The sequence below is a fragment of the Alligator mississippiensis genome, chromosome 3 (assembly GCF_030867095.1).
Source record: "Alligator mississippiensis isolate rAllMis1 chromosome 3, rAllMis1, whole genome shotgun sequence".
In the NCBI taxonomy this organism is placed as follows: domain Eukaryota; kingdom Metazoa; phylum Chordata; order Crocodylia; family Alligatoridae; genus Alligator; species Alligator mississippiensis.
Genome location: NC_081826.1, coordinates 153,437,168 through 153,448,994, shown reverse-complemented (window position 1 = coordinate 153,448,994; position 11,827 = coordinate 153,437,168). Strand labels below are relative to the sequence as shown.

The following is an 11,827-nucleotide window of genomic DNA, read 5'->3' as shown; positions in this document are numbered from 1 at the left end:
ATGAACATGAGCCTTCAATGTGATGCTGCAGCTAGTAAAGCGACCAAAACGCTGGCTTGCATCCATAGATGCTTCTCAAGTAAATCCCAGGATGTCCTTCTCTCATTGCACTCGGCCCTGGTGAGGCCACAGCTGGAGTACTGCATCCAGTTCTGGGCTCCACAAGCTTGGGAGAGTGCAGAGGATAGCCACACGCATGATCAAGAGTCAGGAAAACAGCCCTTATGAGAGGCCGAGAGCCATGGGACTCTTCAGCCTGGAAAAGCGCAGGTTCAGGTGTGATCTGGTGGTCACCTATAAGTTTATCACGGGTGTTCACCAGGATCTGGGGGAACATCTGTTCACCAGAGCGCCCCAAGGGATGGCAAGGTCGAACAGTCACAAACTTCTCCATGACCGTTTCAGGCTGGACATAAGGAAGAACTTCTTTACTGTCCGAGCCCCCAAGGTTTGGAACAGACTGCCGCCGTAGGTGGTTCAAGAACCTACTTTGAATGCCTTCAAGAGACAATTGGATGTTTATCATGCTGGGATCCTATGATCCCTGCTGACTTCCTGCCCCTGGGGTAGGGGGCTGGACTCGATCTTCTGAGGTCCCTTCCAGCCCTAATGTCTATGAAATCTATAAAATCTATGTCCTGTATGAGAGGGCGCCACTGAGGGTCACACTCCACTGCCTTTTATCCCTTTCTGGCAGACTTGTGTGATACTCCAGAATCATCTTGGCTGCCCAATCTGGAGGTCGCTGCCCCACATGGGTTTTGAGTACTACATGCCAGCTATTAGTCCCAGGGGTCTCTGCCTGCTGGTACCTGAAGTTTCGGGTGTCCACCCTTGACTTATTGACTTAATGGCTGCACTGTCATCGGTTACAGGAATAGTCAATAGAGTGGGTGTTTAGTTTCAGGAATCAGTTCCTTGGCTTGATTAGCTTAAAATGGCTTGTAGAGTAGGGTTTTGTAACGGTAAGTTCCTCTGGCTAGGCTATTGTCAATTAACAGCCAGAGGTACTTGGTTTGCCATTCATACTCACATTCATTCAGGAGAACGCCCGATATAGCAGATTTTATCACTTTACAATTACAATTTCAATGCAGGTTTTAACAATGGTCCAGGGTGTAACTCCATTCTATGTGGCTGCACAATTAAGGTCCAGCTTTATTTCTGAAATAGGATGGTAAATAGGATAGTAGGAGGCAGATCCTTAATGCTTACTTTGAGGTAACATTGGAATCTAGTATAAGAACCATAAACCTGTTTGCAGCCTTTTCACATGATTTATATTATATTGTGAACTTGAGAGTTTGAAGTGGGAATTATTGCCAATATCTGTTCCCTTATGATTGGATGAAAGAATAACAGTCATATGAAAGGCTGAGAACCAGTTTTATTGTAAATTCAAGGTATTTTATAAGCTATAGTGATAGGTGCAATGTATTTTGCAGGTTTATACAATATAAAAATTATCCTCCATGAGACTTTTTTGCATTAGTTATAACACACATACAATCAGATACAGAACTGGTATGGTATATGGCATTAGAAAAAGTAAAAGTGCAGCAAAATAATGTCTGTGTAACAAGTTAAACTTTGGATGTAGATAATAACACACTTACTTACTCGAGAGTTATTTTGACTTTATCTCTAGGACAAAAGTAGAGCAGATACACAATGTGTCCATGTGCAGCTTTACATTGATTGCTCAACTCTGGGGTAAAATTATCCTTCAGAAAACAAGTATCCATACACCTGTGTACAGATTATGGGTCCATCATTCTAGTCAATTTTGTCCAGGGGTATCCTTTTGCTTTGTGCAAACAGGCTATTGTAGGCTGCCTCTCATCCAGTGTCAAGGTACTGTAGTAGCAGCTACTGCAGGTACGTACCTCCAGAGACTCGGTCATGTGTCTGTTGCAGACACCAATGTAATTTTATTCAGGAGTAATATCCAAGACAAGTTCTCCCAAGGTAAACATGCTGCATATCTGCACCATACTCCAACTCCTACTTTCATCTATATCTCTCTCCATCAGTAGATATACTAGAACATGGGTGCCACAAGTAGCACAGGCAGTCTTTTTGTGTGGCACACAGCAGATTGGGGAGGGAGCAGAAAACAGAGCAGCAGCTCTGACAGGGAGCACAGGGAAGGGGCAGAAAACAGAGTAGCAGATCAGGCAGGAGAAGGGGATTGGAGTGGCACTCTGGAAGGGTGTAAGGCTTAAATTCTGGCATGCTTGTCAAAAAGGTTGGTGCCCATTGGACTACAATGCTTGGTGTTTGATCTTTTGCAGGTACTAAACATCAGCAGGCCTGTGTAGGTCTGCTGATGCCCAGCACTCCTAACAATTAAAATGAGTGGCACAAATAAACTGAGTTAACTAAAACACCCACTTGATTAAATTATATTAACTGCCTAGTCTTACTAGAAGTATATAATTGGCTAAATGGCATCGTCTTCAATGTATAATAGGGGCTTCAAGCCAACTTGCAATCTGATATATTGCAGTATCCTTACCAAAGCTGTAAACCAAAGTCCCGTTATACTTTTATTATGCTAAGTTGGCACCAAAATACTAAACTCCTTGGATAATTCTATTAGTGTCCAATAAACATCTCTTCCTTACTAGGAACTGTTTTGGGACACAACACCTTTAAGTCCTCTGAGTTTCTGGAGTGTTTTGTTCAAAACTGGATCAGGAACTGGCAGGAACTAATTTATGTGCTATTGATAATGTATGGAAAATTATGATGTATGAAATACTGTATTAGTCAATTTCTGGTACACAAGTGGCCTATAAACATTGGAATATTAGGCAGGCATACTGAGCTCATTCTGTGAAATATCAGCACCAAAATCAGACCAGACAATGGATAATGTAGTATACCTATACTGCTGCTATTTGATTATGTTCTTAACTGTTAAAATCAACAAATTAAATAAGTCTGGTTTGCCTGGTCTTCTGAAATTTTTTTTTAAAGAAAAAGTCAGGAGTAGGTTCTTCAGGACTGTAAAAGGGAATAAATGCACTACTGAAGTATTCAAAATTTAGCCTATATCATCTCAATCATCTACTCAGGCTACTTATATATAGATGGGGTGCAGGAAAATCACATCTGAATCCACAAGGCTAAATCTTGTTTTACAGCTGACTTTATGTTGCCACGCAACCAGGGTGGGAGGCAGGGAACAACTAGCACAGATACACCCAACTTTCAGTTGACCACATCACAGGAGAAGCAGTCGGGGAATTTTTTTTTAAGTCCCAGAAGAAATTAAGAATGACACCTGCCCCTTTCCTTCCCTGCCCACTGCTGCTGTTGTCTCCAGCTGCCCCAGGGGCAAAGGTGAGGGAGGGGCAGAAGGCAGCTTCAAAGCCGCTCTGGACAATCCAACTCGGTTCTGGGAGGAGCCAGGCTCACTCAGGGACAGAGGGAGCAGCAGCTGGACTTTCTCCTTGCTGCCCAGTCCTCCTGGTTGCTCCTTGCCAGCCCAGGAGCAAGTGTGGGGGAAAGGAACTTGCCCACTACTGCTACTGTCTCCAACCAACATTGGTTTCATGTATAGCCTGGTTCCAGTGGGGCAGAAGCGACTGAAGCCCCTTGTCCCTGGCTCAGCTGGAGACAGCACCAGTGGCATCAGTGGGTAGGGGAAGGAGGGAATGCAAGGGAAGGCAAGAGAACATGCAGCTAATCATGGAAGGGAAGGAAGGGGAGCCTTCTTACCTGCTTGAAGGACTTTAGAAAAGTCCCTGCTGCTTCTGCAGCTCAGCCTGTCTGCAACAAGGCTGGATGCTGGGAGCTGGGGTGAAACTAACCCTGTAGTGCACGTCACTGCTCCTATATCCCCTTTCTGACAACTTTCCGAAATCCTGGATCCACCCATACACACAACTAAGCATGCTTTGTGTTAAGCTGATGATGTACTTTATATCAGTGGCGGGAATGTTATGAGACATGTTTGTGACAGTTATTTCCCTATTACAGAATACCCTAATATTTTACTGCAGTGTTTTCCTGTAGTGTCTACTTCCTCCTGGGAGCACTTTAAAGAGACAAAACAGTAATCCAGTTGCCTCAAACACATATGTAACTTTAAGCAGACAAGGTTCTTTGGGTGAATCTGGTATCTTTTATTAGGCCAACTTAATAAAAGATATCAGATTAACCCAAAGAACCTTGTCTGTGTATGTCCTTAGACCAGCACAGCTACAACCTACACCGATGTAACTTTAAGGCATTTTGACTTACAAAACAATCATAAACATGTGAAGGCAATCTAGACACAATACTGGCTTTATCTTTTTGTGTAACATTATAACCCTCTTTTTAAAAAGTTTTGTAAAAGATAAGCTACTGAAGCATTCTTAGCTAAGTTCCCTAAAAAGTGTGCCCAAGGCTGGCCCTCTCCCATGTACAATTCTAGGGCCTACTTTATCTGGGCCTTTTAGCACTTAGCTGATTATGGAAGAAATACATAACCAACTCTATCTGTCACAGGCTTTGGCTCATTTAAGGCTCTGCACACTGGGAATTGTAGTCTGCAGCTTGGGCATGTGATTTAGGAGTACGCAAGGCTGCAGGGAACAGGGAAGCAGGTTGTCTTTGTCTGCCCTCATTGCTGTGACTAAGAAAGCCTAAAGTTTGGGAAGTCCTGGTTGGGAGAGGTGAAGGGATGGTGATTTAAAACCTCTGAAGGAAAAGAGAGAGCAAAAAAGCATACAGGCACAAACCCATGCATGCTAGAAAAGGGGATGCTTTCCTCTCTCAATCTTGTTGGAGGCAGGGCTCTGTGCATGTAGGTAAGGCCCAGCAATGGGCAAATGACTGACAAGAAGCTCTTACACACAGGGCTGAAGGACTCTGCACTTTCTGAGAAAATGAGCCAACAAATTGCATTGAATTCCTAGAATCCTTTAGGAAAGGGCACTGCCAAGTAACACCCACAGCTTACAGGGTTTGGGACAGCAGCCCAAGGAGGACAGAAAAGGTTGCTTTGTTCTTGTGTTGGAAGACAGAGCTCTGACAGAGCTTTGCCTTTACTCATATTCCTAGCTAGCAGGGGAGGAAATTCAGTCACCCCCTGAACTCCCCATTGGGGTCTGCCTGAGAATGTTCCGATAGGCCCAGTTTGTGACTTTGCTGTTGGCCTCTGCCTATTCAGTCAGTCTGTACATTGGAACCATGGCCCTATTCTCACTGTGCTGCTCTGGTTTTATAACCCCAAATCTGCTGCTGTCAGGTGAGTTCCACTATTGGAATACAGCAAGAGGCAAGGTCAATTATTTCTTCCTGCCCACCAATTAACAAAGCAAATCCTGGTCCGGTGCTTGTCTTTTACAAAAACAGCAGGAGTCAAATTGTTGGTGTTCTTGCTGTGTGGGATAATGTTGTCTTCAAGCTGCATCAGCGACAGTAGCTGACAATACTGCCTTCCAACATGCTTCATCATGTCACTGCTGTCTTCCCACATAAATTAAGGTGAAGTTTTGTTTTGGGGAGGTTGTAGTTGGCAGCAACCTATGCTGCTCTACCACATGCTGCAGACAGACTCATAGCTTTCTCTTCTTTTTCATTCAGGAGCTTCAGTGTACTTCACAGGAATGGAGAAAAGGCCTGGCTTGCCCCAGTAGTCAACAGCACGCACTCGGTAAAAGCCTGAAACTATGCTTCCTACAAATGAGGAGACCAAACATGATTACTGCAAAAGACAGCCATATGCTAGAAAAGCCACTGTCCCTGTAAAGCAGGGGTTTCAAACTCACCTGGCCCTGTGGACTGGATGAGCAGTGCAAGGCCAGTCCACAGGGAGGATTGGACCCACAGAATGGCTCTGCATGTCTGTCCTGGAGGGGCTGGTGTGGTTGCTGTGCGTAGTGTGGATGTGTTCCAGCTGCCTGGGGCTATGCTGCATGCAGCTGCTGTTCTGCTGCTCTGGGGTGTGTGCCGGGGCCGACCGGAGTGCCCAACATGTTGCCTATGGGTCAACCCTGAGACCCACAGGCAACAATGGGGGCCAGATGATAGGGCTCTGTGGGCCAGATCTGGCTCTAAGGCTGTACATTTGACACCCTTGCTGTAAAGCATACATTTGTGGAAAACAGTAGATCTATAGCTGGGTTCTAGTAAGAATTTTTATCTCTTAGGTATCACATTTGTACCCGGCAGCCACCTACAAAAGAGAATCTGGAGGAAATTAAGTGTTGACTTATTCACTGGTACTTGTTGCGTATCCAGCATATGCCTTGTTCTTTTCTGGACACTGAAGTATGGCTATAGTGTTAATATAAAAGCTGTGTCTATAACAGCAACTGATTTAGCCAAAACCACCATGGTTTCCTTTACTATTGCTTATACTTCAATTTGACTATATCAGATTTGATTTAGTGGTGTACTGACTAAGAGATACTGAGCATTCAGAGCAGGTAAATCTGAAGGAGTGGTACAATGCCCCTGTATGCTTGCAAAGTTTACAGGTTGGTTTTAAGATCCAACAGAATTTATATGTTTCTTGAAGTAGCAGCCTCATGCCAGAGATACTTGAGATGCAGGTGTGCTATTCTGTAACTCCTGAACTGCACTGGATTGTAGACCTGCCCTTGTTTAGGTCACTTTTGAACTTCATTCATTAGCAAAGAATTTATACCTCACAAATGAAATGGTTATGGGTTTTCTTAAAATAAAGTAGGAAATGTAACTGCCTATACTTGGCAATAACTCAAGAAGTATTCTGTCCTGCTGGTTAGATGTATTTTATTCTTAGCAAAATGCATAGCTTAATGTATTAAGATACATGTCCTATACCACCATATGACTTTGCATTCTGCCCTTGGAGTCTTGACTGAGCCATGACCTGAGTTTGTGCTTACCTGTTCAGCTTTATCAATGCTCTACTGGTCTTTTGAATTTAAAAAGAGAACCTGACTTCAGCCTGTTATATCAGAAAATGTTCACAGTCAAGGCAAAACTTTGTTTCCAGTAAACTGCCCTCTGAACTGTACCTCGGAGTATTTCACTCAGAATACAACTTTTATCTCTAATCAGATTATATATGTATAATCTAATCAGTGTTTATTACTGTAATCAATGCCATCAAACTGCCAAATAACTTGGGTTGAAGCTTTTTATATTTTAGAATACTACCCCACAACATTTTTTCTTCTAAGCCAGTTTCTATAATCTTTTGCCCATACTTAAAAAAAATGCTCATTGATTTCCATGGAACTTTTGCCTGAATTAGGAAGAGGTCATCCTACTGTCAGTAGAGTGCTACATGGCCATAGGCAAATGGAGGCTGTGTGGTATTCAAGCCTATGAAATTATCAGCAGCAAAGGTAGAAACATAGAAAAGTAGGGCTAGAAGGGACGTCAAGAGGTTAACTAGTCCAAATCCCCAGCCACAGGCAGAATCATCCTTATCCAAACCATCCCATCAAAATCAGCAAATCCCAGAAGCATGGAAATACTCATAGTAGAGCCTAGGCATAGCTACTCCTACATCATCCCTGACCAAGACTCATCTAACCTCTTGTTGACCACCTTCAATGATGGAAATTTCACAACTTCCCTCGGCACCTAGACAGCCTATTCTATTGCCTCACTGTTTTAACAGTGAAGTTTTTATTGATGTCCAATCTAAACCTACTTTGCTGCAACTTTAAGCCATTAGTCCATGTTCTGCTCTCTGGTATTTTCCCTCTTCTTTAGGGCAGCCCTTCATATATTTGAAGACTTCTATCAAAGTGTCATTTCTGCAAGCTAAAGAAGCCTATTTCCTTCAGCCTCTCCTCATATGACTTGCCTTTCAAGACCTTTCATTTTTGTCACCCACTGCGGGACCCTCTCTAACTTCTCCATGTCTAGGACAGCTGTCTGTACTTTAAGAAGGCCCTTTCAAGGATGTAGGATTTAGCTATCCCAATGCAACAGAAGAATAGGAAGCGCAACAGGAGGCCAGCCTGGCTAGACAGTCATTTCTTCAATGAACTGAAACTCAAAAAGGAATCCTACAAAAAGTAGAAAATCAGTCATAGTACTGGGAAAGAGTAAAAGAATATCACACAGGCATGTACAGAGAAAATTAGGGCAGCCAAGGAATTATTTGAGATACAACTGGCAAGAGATATACCCTGTGCTCTGTTACTGTCAGGGGCCTGAGCAGCAACCAGGCAGCCAACAGCTGCCTGTGGTCCTAATCAAGTAGAGTTGTCTGATTGAGGAACAGGGCCCAGCTGGTGTATATAAGGGCTGGGTCCCTGAACTACAAGGTAGCAGTCTGCTGCTGCTATTTGAGTTGCTGTCTGAAACATCTCAGAGGTAAGGGCTGGGGTGATGGGGAAGGAAGAGGCCCCAAGGTACTGGGCATGACCTGAAACTGCACCCTGCCAGGGATGAATGGTCTGGTGGAGCTACCTGTGGCAGGGTAGCTCCCCAGAAATGCTAGGCCAGTTACCTCCCCAGTGAAAGGCAAGTAGGGATGCCTGAAAACTGAAGCCCACACATCCCTGGTGGGTGAGACCTGAGAGGGGGGGGAACCCAAGCTCATTGTAAACACTGAGGCAGGGTGCAGGCTGGTGGAGGGACATGCGGCAGCACCCAGAATAGCAGAAGAGTCTGGGTGCATTATGAAGCTGGGTGTTAGGCTCCAGGAGGGAACAGGACTTGTAGGCCTAGTCCCATTATGAGAGGCTTGGAGCCCAGTGAGGGGGCCTGGGACCCAGAGACCTAGAGAGTAGGTGATGCCCGGGGACAGGGCTTGGAGTCTGAGGATGGGGCTTAGAGCTGGGAGAGCCTTGTGGCCTGGGGATGGGGCTTGGAGCCTGAGGACAAGGCCTGGAGACAGAGGATAGAGCTAGTAAGTCCAGGAATGAGGCTGGGTGTCAGGCCATAATGATTGTGAGGCCAGGTGTTAAGCCAGGAAACCTCTGCGAAGCATGGGACATGTCAAGGTGAAGCTGGAGTGTGTACAGAGGCCCTTTTCATCAGGGCAGGTGTCGGGCAGGAGGCTGCCCTTTTTAACATCAGATAATCAGAACATCAAAGCATGGCAGGTGAGATGGGCAGGTGGCTAGCTTGGAAACAAGTGGGCAGACCTAGATTGAGATGGGTCCTGGGGGGCCTGCTTGTTACAAGAACACAGAAGGCAATCTAGTTACAGATGATGCAGAAAAGGCTGAAGTACTTAAGGCCTTTTTTCCTTCAGTTTTCATAAACGGGGGCAGCTACCAAATGACAATTGCAGCTGCCAGCAAAGATGGGGAAAGAGACAAACTGCCTAGAGTAGTAGAAGAACCAGAGATTACTTAGAGCAGCTGGATGCTTTCAAATCAGTAAGGCAGAATAGAATGCAACCTATGGTACTGAAGGAATTGGTTGAGGTACTTTCAGAGAAATTAGCTATCCTCTTTGAGAACTTTGTGGAGGTCAGTGAGGTTCCCAGATGATTGGGGGGAAAAAGCAAATATAGTGTCCATCTTTAAGAAAGGGATGACAGGGGGATCTGGGGAATTACAGACCAGTCACCCTGACCTTGATATCTGGAAAGATATGGTCCTCAAGAAATCTATTGTGAGGCACCTAGAGAAGAACAAGGTGATCAGGAGCAGTCAGCATGAATTCACCAAGAGCAAATTGGGCCTGACCAACCTGATTTCCTTCTGTGATTAAAATGACAGGCTCTTTTGATGTGGGGAGAGCAGTGGATACGATACACCTTGTCTTTAGCAAGGCTTCTGATACTATTTCTCACAATGTTCTCATTAATAAGTTAAGAAAATACAAAATAGATGAAAATATGTAATGTAGATATATAACTAGTTGGATCATCGTGCTCAGTAAGTAGTCCTCAGTAGCTCAAGTTCTAGTTGGGAGGGAGTATCAAGTATGGTTCCCCAGGGGTTTGTTCTGGGTCTAGTATTGATTTATATCTTCATTAATGATTTGGATGATGGGACTAAGTGCATGTTTATCAAATTTACAGTGGAAGATACTCTGGAGGGCAAGGCCAGGATCCAGAGTGACAGAGAGAGACTAGAAAATAGTCCTCAATCAATCTGATGAGATTCAACAAGAACAATGCAAAGTCCTGCACTTGAGAGAGATTAATTGCATGCACAAATGCAGACTAGGGTATAACTGGTTAGGTTGGAGTACTGCAGAGAAGGACCTGAAGATTACAGTAGACCATAAAATAAACATAAGCCAAGATTGTGTTCTTGGTTGGGGGGGAAAAAGCCAACAGTCTACTGGGTTGTATTAACAAGAGTATCTTGCAAATCAAGGGAAGTGATCCTTCTGCTCTATTCAGCACTGGTGAGGCCTCACCTGGCTTCACCAATTTTGGGCCCCAAACTTTAAGAAAGATGTGGACGGATTCAAAAGTGTCCAAAGGACAGTGACAAAGATTACTTAAAGCCCTGAGAAGCTAGATTTAGGAAGAAAGGCTGAAAGGACTGATCTTATTTAATCTGGAGAAGGAAAATCTGGCTGAAGGATGATTATAAATAAGATGGAGACAGATTTTGCTCGGCAGTTGTAAGGGACAAGACTAGGAGTAATGGCCTTAAATTGCAGCAAAGGAAATTTGGGTTGAAGATTAGAAGAACTTTCTGACCATGAGGGTCTAGCATTGGAACAGGCTACCTAGAGAAGTCACAGAACCTGCATCCTTGGCAATCTTCAAAAGCAGATTGAACTGATACTAGGCTGGGATGGTTCAGACCAGGACAATCCTGCCTTGAGTAAGGGGCTGGGCTAGATCTCATGATGTCCCTTCTATCTTTATTCTCCTATGATTCTATGATCAAGAGCCTCAGACTCATACCTTTAGAAGATTCCTTGGGTTGATGCGGCCTTTACATAGAAAGCCTGTAGGCTTTAAGAGCAATGCTTATAAAAAGTGCTCATTGTGCTTATCACATGACTAAGATTTGCACCACCTGTGTTTAGGGTATGATGCTAAAGGGAGAGATCTGGTCTTATTTCTGTTGGTGAATTCCCAGTAACATGCCTGGTGCTACATACACTATGTAATGGCACTGAAAATATGGTTTTGAATATGGACAGAAGAACTAATTATATTAAGTTAAAGAGGAGGAGGAGACCTATCACACCAACTATTCCACAGTAACTGTTTTGTATGTTTGCTACTATCCTGCAATAAGTGGAAGATGATAAACTGAGGGAACATAGCTGAGACCAGACAGGAGCAGATGCATGAAACAATTACCTTGGATGGTTGATGTGTAGTAAATCTCCCTTCCATCTCCCCCTAGCTGTACATACAGTGCCTCTCTCTCATCCCAGACATGTGCCATGCTCCTGCAGCATGGGAAGCCCATCTCTTGCCTTTGTTGCATGCAGTGAGAGCAGCCTGGCCCTCTCCCCTGCCATGCAGCACGGACACCCTGCTCCCCACTGCACACCCAGCTTGGGCCCCCTCTCACTGTGCTGTCCTGTGGGCGCAGGAAGTAGAAGCTGGAGAAGGAAGAGGGAGCCCAAAGAATCCAGCAGGGATTGGGGAGTGGCAGTTATGCAGGAGCCTGAGGGTGACACTCCAACCCTTTTGGAGGCTACATATGCCCTGCATCCTGTTAGATGGGCAGCTCTGCCCTAAGTTATATTTTTAACTAATTACAAATTGTAATGTAACAGAACATACAAAGTGTGCATGCTTGCTTTACCTGGACTGTAGACCCAGAGAGTGAATATAGTGTCTTTGGTATTAATCCTTTGGTATGTTTTTCCATTTGGTGAAAACTCTACTTCAAATGTTTTTATGCACCTAGAAAAGAAATCATGACTTCATGACTACAGTGGTGGCCATAGA

At 44.3% G+C, this 11,827-nt stretch overlaps 1 protein-coding gene across 4 annotated transcripts in view; it reads right to left on the bottom strand.

Moving 5' to 3' along the window:
* Window positions 1-1,369: 1,369 nt before the first annotated feature.
* Window positions 1,370-11,827, bottom strand: part of IDUA (alpha-L-iduronidase) — a 90,873-nt gene continuing 80,415 nt past the window's right edge. For all 4 annotated transcript variants that reach the window (XM_006259258.4, XM_019490710.2, XM_019490711.2 and 1 more), the window contains 2 exons: window positions 11,682-11,782; window positions 1,370-5,673 (listed from right to left, as the gene is read on the bottom strand). In XM_006259258.4, the coding sequence (XP_006259320.1) occupies window positions 5,573-5,673; window positions 11,682-11,782 (202 nt within the window). In that variant the 3' untranslated portion in view covers window positions 1,370-5,572. The remainder of the gene's footprint in view (window positions 5,674-11,681; window positions 11,783-11,827) is intronic.